Source organism: Aquarana catesbeiana, linkage group LG04, assembly GCF_042186555.1.
Source record: "Aquarana catesbeiana isolate 2022-GZ linkage group LG04, ASM4218655v1, whole genome shotgun sequence".
Classification (NCBI taxonomy): Eukaryota; Metazoa; Chordata; class Amphibia; order Anura; family Ranidae; genus Aquarana; species Aquarana catesbeiana.
In genome coordinates, this window is record NC_133327.1 from 567,060,011 (window position 1) to 567,079,031 (window position 19,021).

A 19,021-nucleotide genomic window follows, 5' to 3' on the forward strand; every position below is an offset into this window, starting at 1 on the left:
GAGGAACGGAACTACGCTGGGATTGGTCAAGCCCGCTTCCATTTCTTTCTCTTGGCAAATCACATTGCTCATTAGATTTAACGTTGTCACTTCCGCCTGTACCAAGATGTCCCCCATACACTTCCATTGACGTGACCACATTGGTGGCTCTCCCGCGCAGTGTCTGACGGGAAGTCCCAAGATGGCCGCCTTCATTTGAACCGCTTTGCCTTGATTTTCGGCCCGTCCAGCGCACTCCAGACTCGTGTCATCTCTCCTCAGGGTTCTGTATGAGGAAGCTGAGCCCACTGCAGCGCCGGGAGCACGGGCGGACGATTACTTTATAACCAGGTGTGTGCGGCCCGGCCGTGCTATTCATACACTCAGCTGGCAGGCAGGGACAGAGGGAGGCTGACTGTCATGTGAGGTCTCTGTGTATTCTTATTGCACCCACCATCCTTCTCATTGTACAGTGCTGACACCCCGGCCTGTGCTGCTGAGGTAGGGTGACCACATTTCCAAACTGCCATTCAGGGACACCCCCCTCTACCAAAAAAAGATGGGGGGAGGGGAAATGTAGACCCTGAGCTTGCCACCAGATGCAGCGTGCCACTTGCCACCGTAGCCTGCCGCCAGATGCAATGTGCCACTTTCCACCCATAGCCTGCCACCAGTCTGACACGCCGGGGCATCGGGAAAGTGAACACCCCTCCCACCACTGGCTGCTGATGTGACACCTCTCATGCGGGGGCTGGAGAGGGTGTCACATCTTCAGCTCTGAGGGGTTCATGCTGGGACCTGTAGTCCTTCACTTTTGGGGGGGGTCACATCCCCCAAAAGTAAAGGACTACAAGTCCCAGCTTGAACGGCTGATAGCTAAGGATGTGATGCCCCCCCCCAAAATTGAAGGAATACAGGTCCCAGCATCGGCCCGTGAGAATTAAGGGTGTGACCCCATAGATTTCACATGCTAATGCTGGGACATGTAGTTCTTCACTGGGGGGGGGGGGTCACATCCCAGCATGAACCCTGCCCTCATATCTAAGGATGTGTCCTCCTTCCATCTTTTGAGGGTGTATTCTCATCTGTCAGTGTCCTCTCCTCTTCTGCAGACCCCTTATCTGCCTACAGTCTTCTTATCAGTGCTAGCTCCAGGCTGACACACACTTGGAGCTCCTTGAAGTGCTGACAGTTCAGCACAGAATGTTGGCTGCTGGGGAGAGCTGACTGAGGATTTTAACCCCTATCTGTCCATGGTGAGTGCTTTGGATTCACTTTCCTTTCTACAAAACTCATCTCTCCTTCGTGCACTTCTGCATGCTGCTGGCTGAACGATGCAGGGAGGAGGTGGGTGGAGCTAATCAGTAGGTGCGGAGAAGGAGGAAGTTAAATCTTCCCCGCTGTGAATGCTGGGGCTCTGTCTCTCTCCTCCTCGTGATGTCACTGGTTGCTAGATGCGGAGCGGCAGCTAGCAACCATTTGGGCACTGAGCCAACGGCTCATGTAATAGGGGTCTCACCAGCCAGGGGTCCACCACAGGCTGTCAGTGAGTGACAGCAGCGATGTGAGGGATATTTTAGAGGGCATCAGATCGTTCCAGGGCCAGGGGGCAATTGCGGGAAACTGTATTGTCCCGGAATGAGGGTGCCCAGGACAGACCTGCTATCCAGGACACGTGGGCACCCTATGCAGAGGCGACCGCAATCACACTGGCAGCCTCTTCATTGGCTCGCCCTATGTTTCAGGTTAAAGTAATTGTAAAGCTATTTAGAAAAATAAACATGTCATGCTTACCTGCTCTGTGTAATGGTATTGCACAGAGCAGACCCGATCCTTCTCTTCTAGTGCTCTCTTCTCCAAGTGCCCCCTCAGTGAGCCGCTGTCTATGGAGGCAATCGTGCAGGCGCGCTCTTGAAATGGTTTTAAAGGCACAAGGTTTTTTCTCTTTATGCACGAAGGTCAAAAACCTTTTGTGTACACACCTGAGCCCCCTCTCGATCCAGCGATGTCCACAAGAACCTTGGCACTCCGGGGACTCGCACTCCACACCTGATTTGGCTCACTGGCTGTGAAAAAAAAAAGCCAATCAGGAGACAGAGGGGGCGGGGCTGAGCCACGGCTCCATGTGTGAATGGACACTCAGAGCCGCAGCTCAGGAGCGTAGCTGCTTGCTGTGGGGGCATCCGGCAGGAGCACCAGCATGGCACCCGAGAAAAGGGGCTGCTCTGTGCAAAACCATTACACAGAGCAGGTAAGTATAACATGTTTATTTTAATGTAAAAAAAAAAAACAGGGTTTAGTAACACTTTAGGCCAGGCTGTGTGCATCCAAAGACGCGCATACAGTGTAGCTTGGCCCCACCTCAGTTCCCTCCTAACAGGATTTGAATGACAGCAACAGGTGCCAATGGCTCCCACTGCTGTCAGTAATGCCTGAGAATCTAGGAAGTGGAGAGCGCTGGATTGAGAGTGGTGTCAGGTAACTGTAAGCGGAACTTTACCCATAACAAAAAAATAATCTTCTTTGGCAAGGAACATGCATTCCACATTAATAATTATGCTACCAAAATTAATAGTGTGTGCTGTAAATTTCCTCCAGCACTGCTCCTGTTTCTTCTTGCTGGAGGCTGCCATTTTTGGTGAAGCACGGAGCCCCTGAACAGCAGTAAATCATAAAGTGAAACCAAACACATTGATTTAACGGTTTCAAAAAAACAGTTCTATTCCTAGAATGCCAATGTTTCATCAGATTTTGAAACGAAAGTGACGTTCCATCGCCATCTTGCTACACCCTGCACTCGTCCACAGTAAGGATACCGTGAGAAAGCGGCAAGCGGACATCTTGTTACACCCACCGATGTTTGGCATTTCACACTTATTTTTACCACTAAACTGAGCTTATATAGTGAAATTCAGTATTTGGAAATCCATATGACTGTTTTTATGTTGAATTGTAAAATCAGCGGTGTTCTTTCAGATCAGTAAACCTGTGAGGTCAGCAGGCTTGCTTGCCGCTGCTTTTACAATTCAACATCAAATTAGTCAGACAAATTTAAAAACACTAAGGCTACTTTCACACCGAGGCGTGCGGGCGCTGGCGATACAGCGGCGCTAGCAGGGTGGTTTTAACCCCCCTACTAGCGGCCGAAAAATGGTTAAAACCGCCCGCAAAACGCCGCTGCTGCGGTGCTTTGCGGGCGGGTTTGCAGTGCTGCCCCATTGTTTTCAATGGGAAGGGGCGCTTTAGCAGCGATAAATACATCGTTCCAAAGATGCGGCTTGCAGGACTTTTTAGACCGCCCTGCAAGCGCACCGATCCAGTGTGAAAGCCCTCGGGGCTTTCACATTCGAGTGCATTGAGCAGCTCTTTCGGGGCCCTTTGCAGGTGCAATTTTTAGCACTTTAGCACCTGCAAAGCGCCTCAGTGTGAAAGGAGCCTGAATGTCACTATAGTGGTTAAAAAAAGTGTGAAATACCAGACTCCGGTGGGTGTAACAAGATGGCGGCGACGGAACGTCATTTCCATTACCAGTTCTGACAGGTCGGCAAATCTGGTGAAACACGGGATTGCTAACTGTCACGTTTGCTTGTGTCCTCAACCAAACTGTCAAACCATCAAATGGCTGGTGTCAAAACTGATCCCATGTGCAGCACCATGGCAGTTGCAGATCAAACGGAAGCAGCTACCTTGACTGCAAGTGCTCGCATCATACGTGCATTAAAGTTGATGGCAACTGAAGGGGAAATTGTGCAGATTTCACTTGCAGAGACATCAGTTTCCATGCACGGTGACCTCAGTTTTCATGTACGTCAGTTATGTGCCCTATTCACATCAACGTTGTTGTCATGTCAGTTTTGTTCCCACCTCCAGGCGTAAATACTCACTTAAAGTGAAACTAAACCTACATTTCCTGTCACATCATGGCAGCATACACTTTGGGTTGTGACTCCGCCCCTCACAACCTGATAGGACCACATAGCTATAAGTTGTAAAGATGGCCCCCGCCCCAGTATTCTCTTATTTTTCCTCACCTGAAGGACTGAAGATGTCAGAAGCACCCCCTTACCGAATTCGCCCCAGCCAGGTTCTAGCCTCTCCTGGGTGGAAGTCCTTGCCTGTACAGCCTCTAAATGAGCTAGATGGAAGGAACCCCACTCTGGTGATCTCAGGGGTATAGGCGGCCTCAGTATAAGCCTTAAACAGGCTTAGTTGTGTGCAGCGGTCTCCATCTGCCTTTCCCACTTTTTGGTGCAGCTTGCTGGGCATTGTGGTACTCCTCTGTGTCTCCCCTGTGCGGTCGGGCGTCTCAGCGCTTCCGCGCATGCGCAGTGAGCGGTTTTAGGGCGTCCTGGCAGGTTTGCCAAGTTCCAAGATGGCGCAGAGCGCGGCTCGGCGCTACTGCGCAATTGCGGGCGGGACGTGACCCTGGCGGCCATGGCGGTCCTTTTAAAAGGCTCAGAATGTCAGTTTCTGATGCCTCCAGCTTCCTGAGCATTTCTGACGCTGCTGTCAAACTCTGCTATCAGCTCTGCCTCTCCTCTGATCGCTCCCTCCCTGGGGTAAGTGTTTTTTCTCTTCCCTGGTACCTTGATAGTTTTGCTTGCATGTTTATACTTGCCTGTATCCCTCCAGGGTTTCACAGTTATCCTTTCTATGGAGACCGCTGCCCCAGCAGATCACCATCAGCCCAATAGGTAAGGGGGGGATGTTCATGGTAAGTAGTGAAGATTGAAAAAGAGAGCAGGATCGTTCTAATGCTGCCTAATTGGTCAGCCCTACCAGGTCATCAAGATCGTCTAAATCAAGGCAAAGAGAGACCTCACGCAGGAGGAGCCGCTCCAGCCATAGGCGAAGCCGCTCACGCGGCAGAAGTCGCTCAGCCCACAGGGGAAGCCGTAGAAGGAGCCGTTCCTACTCTAGGCATAGACATTCCCATTACAGAAGATCCCCTGCTCGTAGACGTCAGTCTCCTGCACATCCTTCCCGTCCAGCGGGGAATGCTTGCTGGGTATGCGGGGCCACAGCCCTACCAGACAGATTAGCCTGCCGCAAATGTATGGATGAAGCCACCGGAGAAAAAGAGCTGGTCACTGTAGAACCTACCGGGGTCCCTGCTACGCATATTTCAACTCCAGACGTGGAGGCTACAGCCCTGAGCACCTCTCCATCCCATCCCAGTACGTCTAGGGAACAAGAATTCCCGTCAGATGAGGAAGAACTGGAGGCGGCAGCAGGGTTTGATTTTTCGCTCATAGGGCCCTTTGTGAAATCGGTCAAGGAATCGATTAACTGGGAAGAACCTGAAGAGGTACAACAGAGACAAAGGAAGTACTTTCCGAATCTCAAGAAGGTGCCTGAAGCCTTTCCATTCATAGAGGAACTGGATGAGCTTATTAAAGATGAATGGCAGAATCCAGAGAAGAAAGTTAGTCTTTCTAACAGACTTACCAAGTTATATCCTCTAAAAGAACCCAGGGTATCTCCCCTGGTTTCCCCTCCAGTGGTGGATGCCTCTTTGATGTGCCGCTTCCCATTGAGGACGCAGTGACGTTCAGGGATGTCCTGGACAGGAAAGTGGATACGGACCTTAAAAGGGCTTACGTTTTTGCAGGGGGTGCCTGCAGACCAGCAGTGGCGCTGGCCGCCGTCGGGAAAGCTATTTCCGGTTGGTCATCAAATACCGTGAAACTCGTGGCCGAAGACGCAGACCAAGACCAGATCGTTAAAGCCCTACAGGAACTCAGTCTCGCAGGAGGTTTCGTGGCGGAAGCCTCTGTGGATACCATTAGGTCCGCTTCGAGATCTATGTTAGCTACGGTAATGGCCAGGAGGGCGTTATGGCTTAAACCCTGGTCAGCCGACCCGGCCTCAAAGTCCAACTGGTGCAGGATTCCATATGATGGAGTTAACCTCTTTGGTGCAAAGCTGGATACAGCAATATCCAAAGTGACAGGCGGGAAGTCTGGTCTTATCCCGTCAGACAGAAGACCAATACAACAAAGAGCGCCTCCCTTCAAGCGCAATCTCCCGGAGAGATACAGGGATGCAAAATCCTATAGGCCTGGGAAGGAGTACAGGAGAACTTGGAAGAACCCTCAGACGTCCTTCCTCAAGTTCCAAAAAACCAAGACCCCGGCCTCCAATGAACAGAATCCTTTTTGAAGGTACGCCCGCCCAACCAGCGGTAGTGGGTGCCAGGCTCACAGGATTCAAGTTGGTTTGGGCGGAATTGATAAAAGATCCATGGACAGTATCCACCAACCGGGTCGGGCACAGGTGGTCGTTCAAGAACCGCCCCCCAAGGGGTCACTTCTGCGCAACCAAACTTCCTCCTTCCAGAGAGAAAAGGCTGTCCTTGGTCCAGTATATCCAGGACCTGTTAAGGAAACAAGCAATAGTGGAGGTCGCACCATCTCAAAGAGGTCAAGGTTTCTATTCCCCACTCTTTCTAGTAAGAAAAAAGTCAGGGGACTTTCGTCCTGTCCTGGACCTAAAGAAACTCAACCGGTCAATCCGGGTAGAAACATTCAGGATGGAGAGCCTTCAATCAATTCTCCAAGCGATAAATCGGGAGACTGGATGCTCTCGATCGATCTTCAAGACACATACATATCCCGATTCACGCAGAATTCCAGAGATTCCTCCGATTTACGGTAAACAGCTGGCACTTCCAATTTCGAAGTCTTCCGTTTGGAATCTCCACCGCACCCAGGATGTTCACGAAGGTCCTATTGCTCGTGATAGCCCACTTGAGAGAGAGGGGATTGAGAGTCCACCATTACCTGGACAACATCCTGCTTCTTTCAGACAACAAGGAGTCTCTCATCCAGCATCGGGGAATCCTGGTGAAAAAAAAAAAACCTTACAGTCTCTAGGGTGGCTGATAAACTGGGGGAAAAGCAGTATCCATCCCACTCAGAGAATGGTCTTTTTAGGGGCCGAGCTGGACACGAGAGAGAACACGGTGGAGCTTCCAGAGGAGAAGATCCCTCCCCTGATTCAGAAGGTGAAGAAGGCTATCTCGGCCAAGAGACTACCAGCCAGAATATGCCTCAGTATCCTGGGCTCCTTGGCATCCACCATTCCGATGGTTCAGTGGGCGCAATGGAACTCGAGGCCTTTCCAAATTTCCTTCCTGCGCCAGTGGAACGGGATTTCAATGTCCCAGTCGATTCACATCCCTCAGGAGGTGAAGCAATCATTGCTGTGGTGGACTTGGCCTCGCAACCTAGGAAGGTGCAAGCACATTATCACCCCTCACCAGGAGACGGTGACCTCAGATGCCAGTCTGCAGAGGTGGGGAGCTCACCATCAGCACTTTGCGGCTCAAGGCCGCTGGCCATTCAGGACACAGTGTCAAATGTGTTAGAAATGAGAGCAGCACTCCAGGCGCTCCTGTCCTTCAGCTCCCTCTTGAAAGGAAGACATGTTCTTCTGAGAATGGACAACAAGGTTGCGGTTGCCTATGTCAACAGGCAGGGGGGCACCAGAAGCAGGTCCGTGATGCAGGAGGTCCGTCCTGTCCTAGAGTGGGCACAACTGAACCTGTTAAGCCTAAGGGCAGTCTATGTTCCTGGAGCCCAGAACGTGTTGGCCGACTCGCTGAGCAGGAACTTCACCTCCAACCACGAGTGGTCTCTGAACCCACAGGCCTACGTCCTCATATCCCGGACTTGGGGTTCACCAGACATAGACCTGGCGGCAACCCCAGAGAATGCGAAATGTCGGACATTCCTATCAAGAGTACCATTCCCTTCGGCGGAGGGGACGGATTGTCTCCTGCACCCCTGGAATTTCCAGCTGGGATACATCTTCCCTCCAACTCCTCTCATATAGCGAGGTTTCTCCTGAGACTCAAGGAGTCATCGGCACTGGTGGTAGCAGTGATTCCCTTCTGGCCGAGGAGGCCATGGTTTACCGCTCTGATGCAGCTGAATACGGCAGATCCCCTGCCCCTTCCGTTGTCGCCAGACCTACTCTCCCAAGGTCATCTTCTTCATCCGAGCCCGTAGAAGCTACATTTGATGGCTTGGAGACTGAAAGGGCTAGGTACCTAGAGCAAGGCTGTTCCCAGAGGGTAGTGGATACCCTACTCCAGACCAGGAGGCCTACCACGAATAATACAGGCGAGTCTGGGAGAAGTTTACTGCCTTTGCTCAACAGCAAAGTTGGGACCCATCCTCGCCATCGGTGTCACAGGTCCTGGAGTTCCTTCAACTAGGCCTAGAGAAGGGCCTTAGATCAAGTACCTTTTAAAGGTCCAAGTCTCGGCCCTGTCCGCCTTGACAGGAGTCAGATGGGCACGAGATCCCCTTGAGGTTCAGTTCCAACGGGCCTGTCTAAAGCTGAGGCCGCCTAAAAAACCTTCCTTCCCAGTCTGGGACCTCTCAGTCATACTGGAAGCCCTATCTAAGGAGCCCTTCTTTCCTAATGAGAACATATCCTTATGGGATCTGACGCTGAAAGTCTCATTCCTGATAGCCATAACATCAGCTAAGAGGGTGTCAGAGATGCAAGCCTTAATGGTCAGTGATCCATATCTGATTGTATTGCCAGACAGATTAGTCTTGAAACCTTCGGACCGGTTCATTCCCAAGGTATCCTCATCCTTTCACTTCAACCAGGAGATTAACCTTCCGGCTCTCAGTACGGAACAAGGCGATCCTCACCCTCTGGACGTCAAGGGTAATGTCCTGGAGTATCTTTCAGCTACCAGATCCATCAGGAAAACGGAAAGTCTCCTAATCATTCCCCATGGATTCAGGAGAGGTCAAGCGGCATCCTCACGCACCATTGCGTCATGGCTGGTAAAGACCATCAAAAAGGCCTACTCACTGAGCAATCATCAAGTACCTGAGGGCTTAAGGGCACACTCCACTAGGGCAGTGGCAACCTCCTGGGCAGCATATTGTAGAGTCTCGGCGGAGACAATTTGCAGAGCGGCCACCTGGTCTTCCAGGAGCACCTTTATGTCCCATTACAAGGTGGATTCCGCCTGCTTATCCACTGTGGATTTCGGAAGATCCGTTATCCAGGCCAATTCTTCTGTTCTTTGTTAATAAACTTAGTTTGAATTCCCACCCAGTCTTTGTGAGTTACTCCCCAAAGTGTATGCTGCCATGATGCGACAGGAAAATGGAAAATTGTATACTCACCTTTCCGTAATTTTCCTTTCCTGTCGTATCTTCATGGCAGCATACAATCTCCCACCCGTCTGAGGTGATATTTACGGAGAATACTGGGGCGGGGGCCATCTTTACAACTTATAGCTATGTGGTCCTATCAGGTTGTGAGGGGCGGAGTCACAACCCAAAGTGTATGCTGCCATGAAGATACGACAGGAAAGGAAAATTACGAAAAGGTGAGTATACAATTTTCCGTTTTTTGAAAACTGCATGCAGGCAGCTTTTTATTGCAGAAGAGAAAGTGTTGGTGTTTACCTGCGCCTGTCAGAGACCGGTACTTGAATCTGTTAGTGTCTGCACTGAGGTCGGAGTGTCTACACTGTGCACACCTTCCTTTGTGCACTCCCTCCATCCCCAACCATTGCACTGGTCACACTAACAGACACACGGGGGGGGGGGGGGGGGGGGAGATTTGGTAAAACTGGTGCAGCTGTGCATAGTAACCAAGCAGCTTCTAACTTTAGCTTGTTAAATTAAGCTTTGACGATAAAGGCCCATACACACAATCAAGCCTGAAAATGTTTCTTGTACGATACCAGATCGTACGATTTTTGTTTAATTAGTATAGTTGTCGTCTGAAAATACAATACAACACATTACATCACTTACAAAAATTCTCGTACGACAGAATAAAAATTTGCTATTTTAATAACCTCTTATTTTCGATATGAGACTAGCATGCAAAAAAAAAAAAAATTGGACGATCATTCGTCCGATAATCTCATCGGGTGTACCAGGCATTAAACCTAGAAGCTGATTGGTTACTATTCACAGCTGCACCAGTTTTAGTAAATGGGGGTTTGTATAAGGAATGGGTGGATCCTGATGTGGAACTGAGAGACTAATTCCCCATCAGGTCCGCTTTACTTTTGATTGACAGCGTATGGCAGTGGGTGGATCCATAGCCCCTATTGAGTCTTAATAGCAGCTTTTACATTTGCTCAGGAATGGCTGTAATCCCTGCACTCAGTGAAACTGTCAATTGTACATAAAGAGATAAGTCCACCAGATGGCATACACTTCTCTAGACTTAACCTGATGTAAACCAGCACATTTTGGTAATCCCTGGAGTTCTTTAAATTCAGTTTACACCTCTGCAGTTTAATTTAAGACCACACACACTACATGTTTGTTTTCCCATTCACACAGCATATCTAAAAATAAAAAATTCTTACTGTTCAAGTTGTTTCATTGGAGAAAGTTTATACATAACACACTATAGGCAGCTTGTATTGTTCAGAATTACTTGCAATGTGCAATTGGGGGAAAGCTGTATGTACAGTTTTGTTTAAAAAGTGCATTACAATACAATGTACCACCCAAGCCTTGAAATCTTTAACCCTTTATCAGGACACTGTGTGTACATCCAGACTTGTCAGGATAGTACAGACAGGGTTAATGGTGATAAACAACTCCACTTCCCACATTAAAGTGGTATTGAACACACATTTAAACTGCTTGCTGCCACCTGCCACCAGCCCTTTAAGGGGTTCTGAAGGAGTAGAGACAGAGGGGGTTATTTACGAAAGGCAAATCCACTTTGCACTACAAGCGCACTTGGAAGTGCAGTCGCTGTAGATCCGAGGGGAAGCATGCAAGTAAAACAGCATTTTAGCTTGCACATGATTGGATAATAAAATCAGCAGAGCTTCCCCCTCATTTCAGATTTACAGCGACTGCACTTCCAAGTGCACTTGTAGTGCAAAGTGGATTTGCCTTTCGTAAATAACCCCCCAGAGTTCCTTAATATGCGACTACAGCCACATGATCAGGAGTGCCTTACATCAGGTCCTGATCATTAATGGTGACTGGTAGCTTTCAATAAGGATAAGCTCAGGCATGTTCACAACCCGCATGTGCAGAGCCCGCCAGGAAGTCGGCACTGCACATCGCTAATCACAGTCAGTGAGACATTTCTCGATCTCTGCAGTGGCGGATTGAGAAATGCCTCACTGCCTGTGATTAGCGATGTGCAGTGCCAACTTCCTGCCGGGCTCTGCACGTGCAGGTTGCGAACTCGCCTGAGCTTATCCTTCGCTTTCAGGTACATCTTGGTCAGTGTGCTGTGAGCGTGCTCTCAGCACACAACATTGAACCATGGCTGCAGTATCAAACATCCCAGTAATATTTTGCATCTAATCAATCCTTACATGTGCTGGATGCATTTGGTTTCTTTTTTAAGGCTTTTTTTTCTCATTTATTTTCACCTGATGATCCGACCAGCAACACGCTTCCTCTCTTAAGGTGTCTTCACTCCACTGGAGGAGCAATTAGACAACATCATTTTAGGGGGAGGGTAGTGTTATACTAGCAGATTTAGATATACTTGACAAAGAAATTAAAGTGATTGTAAAGTCTCGTGTCCCCCCCCCCCACCCCAATAAAAATAACAAACATGTCATAGTTACCTGCTCTTTTGCAGTGGAGCTGCACAGAGCAGCCCAGACCCTCCTCTTCTTGGGTCCCTCTTCTGTGATCCCGGCCCCTCCCCTCCTGTTTATTGCCCCCACAGCAAGCAGCTGGCCGAGTCACAGCTCCCTGTGTCTATTCGGACATGAAGCCCCGACCCGGGCCTGCCCCCTCTCTCCTGATTGGCTAGCTGACTTTGATTGACAGAAGTGGCAGCAAATGGCGCTGCTGTTTTATCATAGCCAATCAGGGAGGGAGAATCTCGGGCAGCTGAGACATTTGTGGACATGACTGGACAGAGAGGGACCTCAGGTAAGTAGTAGGAGGAGGGCTGAGAGGGGCTGCTGCACACAGAAGGCTTTTTATCATAATGCATAGAATGCATTAAGATAAAAAAACCTTCTACCTTTACAGCCCCTTTTAAAGCTGAACTCCAGCTAACACTTTTTAAGAAGTGTTAAGCAACTTTTTTTCTTTTTTTTTTTTTTTTTCTTTTGGGATAAAGGTTTTACATTAATAAAAGTTGATCATTGTAAGCACCCCTGTTGGTATTCTTTGTCTTACACTCTAACTACCACTTTTGCTGGACAGCTTGGTCTGTTAAAGGATGTTGAAAATAACAGAGGTACTGGCTGAATCACCAGGTGAACATAGAGGCAGAAAAAGCCTTTAGCCCTGGTTCACATTGATGTTACTTTGAATTCATGCAACTTCAAGTGAAGTAGCACGATTTCAAAGTAGTAGGTCAGCATGATTCCAGGTGCTACTTGAAAGATATCTGTGCGGCTTCATGCACAGATGTCTATTGAAGTCGCATCTAAAATCGGCAAAAGTAGTGCAGGAACTACTTTTGCAAATCGGTGTGGCGTCGCAAAGTCGATATCGCACCGATTAGAACAATGCCATTGCCAGCAATAGGCTGAGACTTGTATGATTTGACCTGTCAAATCGTATGACAAATCACTCCAATGTGGTCAAGGCTAACAAGGAAACTAAATGGCCACCACATGTAAGAATTGGTAGGCTGCAGTTTTTTTTTTCTTTCTTTTAATACCATAATCCAACCCCACCCTACATATGCGTTGGGCATTTGGTAAGCAGTTAAACATTAACAGGTGTGGGAGGGGCCAAGCTGTGCTGTGTATGTGTCTTTAGATATAAACAGCCCAACTCGGGATCAAGCTTGCATGAGTGCCCCTATAGCTCCTTGGTGAAAAGGAGGAGCCAAGATCGCTGGTAGGGGACCCAAGAAGAGGAAGTTTGGGCCACTGTGCAATACCATGCATAACATGTTTGTTTGTTAGTTTTTAATAAAAAAAACAATTTAAAAAAAAACAAAGATTTACGTTCACTTTAAAGCATAGTTCCGGCATTTTATTTTTTTATATTACCCCCGTGATTGTTACTGCTCGTTCATTTAAGATTGGCAATCGTTAACAGTGTCCCCTTTTCGTTACTTGTGCAGCATTGATTACTCACTGTGTTCTTCTTTGCAACAGTGTGGCCATCTGGACTGTGAGCATGTGAAGCCCGCTGGGTCTCTCTTCCGGGATTTCTCCCAATCTCCTGCATTTGCAGGGTGAGGGAAGTGCACCCTCCTGGCAACAATGCAAACAAAACACTTCACTGCCACTATACATTACCTATTTAAAGATGGCGCGGATCTCCGCTTAGCATTGCGTCATTACCCGTTTATGAATAACTCAATGCTAGCAGCAGGGAAGCCAAATGACTGTGTCATCAATCCCAGGAGCCAATGCAGCCACAGGAAATGATGTACCGAGGTAGGGTGGAAGTCGATGTGAAAACCAAAGAAAACGTACTATAAACAAAGAGGGAAAATTTTTTTTAAAAATCCAAAAAAGAGGGGGGGCGGGGCATTCTATTGAAAAAGACTATGTTGTATTTTTGCCTGGAACTTTGCTTTAACTCAGAAAAGAACCTGTGCATTGCTCATTTGAAACAAACTGAAGTGAGGAGAAAAAGGAGAAGTTTGAGAACTCACAGAGGGCCATACAAAGAGGCAGAAAAACACAGTAAGAATTTCATGACATGAAAAAGAAGGCCACAGGTTAAACATGGAGGTGCCTCTATAAACACAGTTAATACTTATCTGCCCAGCTGCTACCTGTTCCATCGATATTCAATCTGTTGCTGTTACCTAATGAATCTTCTGCATCCAATACACTTCTTCTAAGTATACTGCAGCTAATACAAGTCGTAATTAAAAAAAAAAAAAAAAATAGCACACATTAAAGCAATTTGTGTTTTCAAGCCTAGGGTCAATCAAACCAACCCTTCCCTACACAATAAAAAAATATTTTGGCTGCAGTTAGGCCCCTTTCACGCCAGGCATTCCGATCACCCACCTACCTTCAGCTTTGATCAGATGATCAGCTTTTAAACAGATGCCGGCTGCCCATACAGCAGAGTTATAAAGTGTCTAATTTTCTAAGCAGTTAAAAATATTGGGAAAGTCATTGGGGAAAAAAAACCCTGTGGGAGAGGAATTTATCAAAACTGGAGCAGTCAGATTCTGGAGCAGCTGTGCATGGCAACCAGTCAGCTTCTGCTTTTAATTTTCAAAGCTTAACTGAACAAGCTGAAGATAGCAGCTGATTGGCTGCCATATACAGCTGTTCAAGATTCTCTGTCCGTTCCAGTTTTGATCAGTTCCCCCCTGGGACTTTTCACATTCTACATTTAAGGTAAGAAAATGATACCATTTCTAATTTTATATCATAGGATTAAAAAAATCATGGAAGACCACAGCCAATACAAATAGCAGCGACTATCCCATAATACATAAACAACTCCCAGCTATACCCTCAATAACATACCGATCAGTGTATTTTCAAAATTCTGAAGGTTTCCTAATTCTAAAGATCTGCTTCATCAGGAAATATGGAGAGAATATATATACAACATACAATACTTCAAACAAAATAATAGACCCATACTGCGTTCAGGAAAAAGAAGTATGGGACATACAGAGGGATCCTGGACCTCAAGAACCAGCAAAGGAGACAGGGCCCTTTTTTATGGTGGATTGCGGCCGCCCTGGAGGTGTGTGAACTGGCTCTATTAAGAGCCGGTCACACTCCTGTCATGCGAATTGGATGCTGGAAACCGCATCCAATTTGCATATGTATGAATGGAGCCTAAATGAATCATGGTTTCTGGAGGAGAAAGAAGGAAGCTCATATGCTTGTCCAGCAGGTCCATTGGACCCCCGCCCCAACCAAAAAGGGGGAGCACATTCCTAGGCTGCATTGTGAATTTTTACATTAATGATTACTTACAGACTCTGGATGCCAAGGATCCTTGGTTCTAGAGATTAAGGATCCTTTTTGTGTCTCCTACTAGCTTCATCTGAATGGGAATACAGCGTGGGTCCACTACTTGGTTGATGTATTGTTTTTATGTGTACTGTATGTCGTGATGAAGCAGATCTTTTGAGCTGGGAAACACGTTAGGTATTGTCCCCATCCCGCTGCAAGAATCAGTTTCAGCTTAATAGAAAGAATTCTTATGTACAGAATTGTAAAGATTTGAAAACTTGCTGATTAGTGGGCTTGTTGAGGTGTTGAGGGTTACTTATGTATTATATAAAAGTTGCTGCTGTTTGCGTATTCTGTGGATCTCGTTCAAGCCTTTTTATATTGATGTCAAATAAAATTAATTATTTTAGGGATTGTTTGTATCATGTTTTTACCTTATATGTAGCACCTAATACACCTGAAGATTTTATAAGGATTATAGGTATTCACTGAGTAGACAGCTTTGGCACCGGCCTTTGTTAGGTATAGTGGTCAGCGGCAAATATAAAATTGGTGGACAAGATTGAGGTCACACCATGCACACAGTATACTTCTTTATTAACCAATCAAGCAACAATTACACAGCTGATGGTATCTTATATAGTTTTGTTGACTATACCCATGGGCTCCAGAAAGAAGCGTGAAATGCAGGTCTGTGGGGGCTTTTAACCTGCTTTTAAGATGAGAAATGCACTAGTTTGTTTTTCTTTACACTGCTACTTTTGTTTTTTTACCCACTCAATGGATTAGATAATCCTTTTTTTTTTTTCTAAGTAAAAAGATATTCTGTTTAATTGAGAATCTCTTGAAATTTTCTTTATGTGCGTCAATTGACGGCTTTCATTTAAGGATTGTTTTCATCCAAACTTGATCTACTTTTTCAGAAATAATGTGGATATTTGGAACCCATGTCGAACATCTATGAAGAGAGGCAGACAATGATTGCAGCAGGGGATTTGCAGGAGTTTGTTCCTTTTGGTCGTGAACAAAGCAAGCACCACCCCAATGCATTGAATCTCCAGCTGCGGCAGCTTCAGCCAGCCTCTGAGCTCTGGTCCTCTGATGGGGCTGCAGGCTTGGTGGGATCCCTTCGAGAGGTGACCATCCATGAGAAACACAAGGTAAGTTAGAAATGATATATCCATGAACTTCATGGTCTGGCCTTCGCTTCTCATACCTGTTATGCTGTGGCTAAAACTAAGTTTGATCTTTAGTGTTTCTTAACCACTTCAGCCCTGGAAGGATTTATGCCCTTAATGACCAGGCCATTTTTTTGCGATACGGCACTGCGTCGCTTTAACTGAAAATTGCATAGTCGTGCAATGCTGTACCCAAATAAAACTGATGTCCTTTTTTCCCACAAATAGAGCTTTCTTTTGGTGGTATTTGATCGCCTCTGTGTTTTTTATTTTTTACGCTATAAACAAAAAATTTTGAGACAATTTTGAAAAAAAAAAAAAAAATTTTCTCAAATCGCCTTTCAGGACAACCTTGGAGAGAGCGTAGCTCTGCGCATTTTCCAGGAAACACATGCAGCCTTTAAATCCCTCCTCTTCCACCATGGCCTCAGTTAGTGTGTTTCCTCCGCCATGGTGGAAGTGCATGCTGGAACCAGGGAGCTGCGCTCTCTTCAGGGTGGAGGGAAAAGGGCTTACCTTAGTGTTTTGTTTTTTTTCCTGCTTGGAGTGCAGTGACCATCCCAGCACCTTCCCGGCATGAGCGAAGGGGGTTCCGGAGTCCCCAGCCTCTCCAAGCTCAGGGGAGCAATGGTCAGCAGGAGGTGTCCGTGTCGGTGTGCCTGGGGTCTGAGGTATGGCTCAGGTGGCCGGGCAGTTCGCTGTCATTGATCAGCGGCATGTCCTGCATCACGGTTCCGGGTCCTGACTGGCGGGTGACGTCACGTGTGGTGACGTGGCTTTCTGTGGGGGCGTGGCGACAAGTGGTTCCCCTCGCCTGGAATGCAGAGGCCAAGGGGATGGGTCTATCCACTGGTGCTACCCCTTCCGACCCTCGCTGATGACGCCGGAACCAGGAAATTTAAAAACAGATGAGTCTTCTCATTCCCTGCTGCGCTTTCTACTATAATGGACGAGAGACCGACAGCTACGGTGGAAACAGGCGCCCCAGGTAAGAGGGGTACAGTGCCTTTATTCTTCTCCATATGGGATTATGTTGTGTGTGTTTGTTTTTTTTTTTTTTTTTTTTTTTATGTGTTCCTCCCTGTAGGGAGCCTGTTACTGCAGGGTGAGAGGTTACTTCTCTCGGACCCTGCAGTTTGGTTATGGTGGTTGCAGTAAATTGGATTTTACACTGAGGGGCATCTCTCTTTCTTTGCTGGTGGTGGTCTGTGTTACTTTGCACTAGGGGGCAGGAAGGTTTAAGAACCTTTAGTGAAATGTTGTCATTCTCATTTCAGGAAAAAGTTTTAGGGAAATCTAAATATTCAAACCCACCCAGTCAGAGGAAATGCTCTTCATGCAAAAACCCCCTCAGAGAGTCTTGGCAAAAGGCAATGTGCAGGTCCTGCATTAAGGACCTGTCGAAGAGGAAACATCCCAGCAATATAGGGACTTATTTTCCTCAGTACGTGAACTCACGAGCTGGCTGGGTTCAGTCATTGCTGGTCTAAAGTCCGGCAGGCCAGGTTGAACCCCAGCAATAACCATCTAGCCCCAGGGCATCTACCTCTAGGCCCGTAGAGGTTGTGGACAAGGGGGCAAGTACTCTTCCCTCCCTCAAGGATTCAGATGACAAGGAGGAAGACGATAGCAGAGCCTCTAGGTACAAACTGTCTTTAGAGGAAGTGGACGATCTTTTGAAAGCAATTTACATGACCCTCGACATCCAGGAAGAGAAGGTGCACAATAGAATGTACCAGGGTGTGGATGACACCAAACACAGTGTTCCCAGTCCATAGAGTTCTATCGGATATGGTCAAGAAAGAATGGAAGGACCCTGAAACAGGCCCCTTCCTTTCCGAGACCCTTAGGAGGCGGTTTCCCTTTGAAGACAAGGAGTCTGAGGTGTGGAATAAGAAACTGCGGGTTGATAGACGCTTCAAGTGTCCCGTCGCACAGACCTGTCTTTCAAGGACATGAGGGTGCTGAAGGATGCGATGGATAAAAGGGCAGACTCCCTCTTGAAAAAAGCGTGGGATTCCACATCGGCCAGCCTCAAACCAGCTATGGCTTCCACGGTTGTTGCAAGGAACCTAGAATGCTGGGTGGAAAAGCTGAAGAGCCATGTAGAGGCGGGGACGCCATGGAAAGATCTTTTGGAATCCTTCCCGTTAATACTGAAGGCAGTGAAATACATGGCCGACGCAACAGCTGAATCAATTAAAATGGCAGCAAGGTCATCAGCACTGGTGAATTCAGCCTGACGCGCTGTCTGGCTAAAAATTGTTTTGGAGACACAGCCTCCAAGATTAAGTTATGTGGCTTACCCTTCTCGGGGGGTCTTCTTTTCGGTCAAGGCCTGGAAACAATGATGGACAGGACAGCCGACAAGAAAAAAGCTTTCCCTTCCAAAAAGAAACCATTGGTTAAAATGTATTGGGTCTCTCAAAAGGGTAGGGGAAGAGAAGGAGTTCTCTTCAGATCTCCCCCAGACCAGCCCCCCAAAAACAAGTGACAATCTCACCCCAGTAGGGGGAAGATTGTCTGCCTTTCTCCTACAATGGAACAGAACATCTTCAAGCCTGTTCATAAGGAATGTTCTCTCCCAGGGATACAGTCTGGAGTTTTCAGAGCCCCCCCCCAAGCAGGTTTTACGTTACGGCTCTTCCAAGGGATCAAGACAAAGCTTCAGCAATGATGAACCTATTACAGGATCTGATTCAACAAGAAGTGATTGTCCAGGTCCCGAAACATCATGAGGGCTGAGGCTTCTATTCCCACATCTTTCTGGTGAAAAAGCCCTCGGAAGTTTCAGGATTGATTCTGAACCTAAAGATCCTAAACATGAATTTGTTACAAACATTTCCGCATGGGCACAATCCATTCAGTAACGAAACTGTTGACTCCAGACTGCTTCATTGCATCCCTAGATCTATAGGATGCTTACCTACAAGTCCTGATTGCTCAGGCTTCCCAATGTTTCCTCTGGTTGGCCCTCAACCTAGGGTCA

The 19,021-nt window shown here is 47.4% G+C and overlaps 1 protein-coding gene across 1 annotated transcript in view; it reads left to right on the plus strand.

Annotated features, from left to right (window-relative positions):
- The first annotated feature begins 143 nt into the window (after window positions 1-143).
- The window catches only part of ANAPC1 (anaphase promoting complex subunit 1), a 168,091-nt gene continuing 149,213 nt past the window's right edge, over window positions 144-19,021 (plus strand). Inside the window, exons 1-2 of the mRNA XM_073628045.1 lie at window positions 144-330; window positions 15,778-16,014. Coding sequence (XP_073484146.1) covers window positions 15,802-16,014 — 213 coding nt within the window. The 5' untranslated portion in view covers window positions 144-330; window positions 15,778-15,801. The remainder of the gene's footprint in view (window positions 331-15,777; window positions 16,015-19,021) is intronic.